The sequence below is a fragment of the Loa loa genome (genome assembly GCF_000183805.2).
Source record: "Loa loa unplaced genomic scaffold supercont3.3202, whole genome shotgun sequence".
NCBI lineage: Eukaryota > Metazoa > Nematoda > Chromadorea > Rhabditida > Onchocercidae > Loa > Loa loa.
Genome location: NW_018111380.1, coordinates 1 through 974, shown reverse-complemented (window position 1 = coordinate 974; position 974 = coordinate 1). Strand labels below are relative to the sequence as shown.

At 18.8% G+C, this 974-nt stretch overlaps 1 protein-coding gene across 1 annotated transcript; it reads left to right on the top strand.

Moving 5' to 3' along the window:
- Positions 1-337: 337 nt before the first annotated feature.
- LOAG_15923 (hypothetical protein) lies at positions 338-790 on the top strand (the record flags this gene model as incomplete). The annotated part of the gene is made up of 2 exons (XM_003151412.1): positions 338-427; positions 708-790. Coding segments are annotated over 2 exons (171 nt in total), but the record flags the coding sequence as incomplete, so codon positions are not given.
- Positions 791-974: the final 184 nt, after the last annotated feature.

Here is a 974-nt window from a genome sequence, read left to right as displayed (position 1 = left end):
GGAATGAAAATTACAAATAATAAATAATCTAACAATAATGATAACAAAAAAAATATGATAATTGTAGTATTAAAAAGTATAAATTGATAATTATCAATATGGAATTTATCAATTGATATTATTTTATTTATTTTAATATTAAAAATAATTTGAAAATATTAAAAGTAAATTTGTAAAATTAATGATAAATTTCATATTAATAGCTCTAATCAATTCATATTTTTTAACATTACTCTTATCGTATATTTCAATTCTTATTTTAATTTTTATTTTTAATTAATACTTAAAAGCAATTAAATAATTTCAGAGAATTGTATTAGATTTACTAAAGGAAGCTATGTCACGAGCAACAATAAATGGTAGTCGAGGTTTTTTAATTGATGGTTATCCACGTGAAATTATTCAAGGTGAACAATTCGAGCATGAAGTTAGTTAATTTATGCATTTAATAAATTAAATTAAATAATTATTTAACAATTTTTAATATTCAAAAGGGAAAAAAAACAAAATAAAAATCGTATTTTTTTTTTTTTAAATTAGATTTAAATTTACAAACAATTCAATACACTGCTCAATTTATTATGTTCAATCACCCGATCTTATCATTTGTTTTTAATGCTGATAAGAGAAAAAGTAAAATAAAAATTGCACCTTTTCAAAATTGAATTTAAATTTAAAACAATTCATTATACTATTCAATTTCTTAGGTTCAATCACCCGATCTTGTCATTTATTTTAATGCTGATAAGAAAACACTTTATGAGCGTTGTATGAATCGGCAAAAAATAAGGTTAGCAGAAATAAAATAAAATTTCATTATTAGTATCAAATTTATATGACTTAAGTAAACTATTCAAATTTATTTTAATTATTATCATTCTAGAGACAACTGATTAATTTCATATAAATATAAATATAAATATGAATATAAACATGAATATAAATATAGACGTAAATATAAATATAAGTATAAA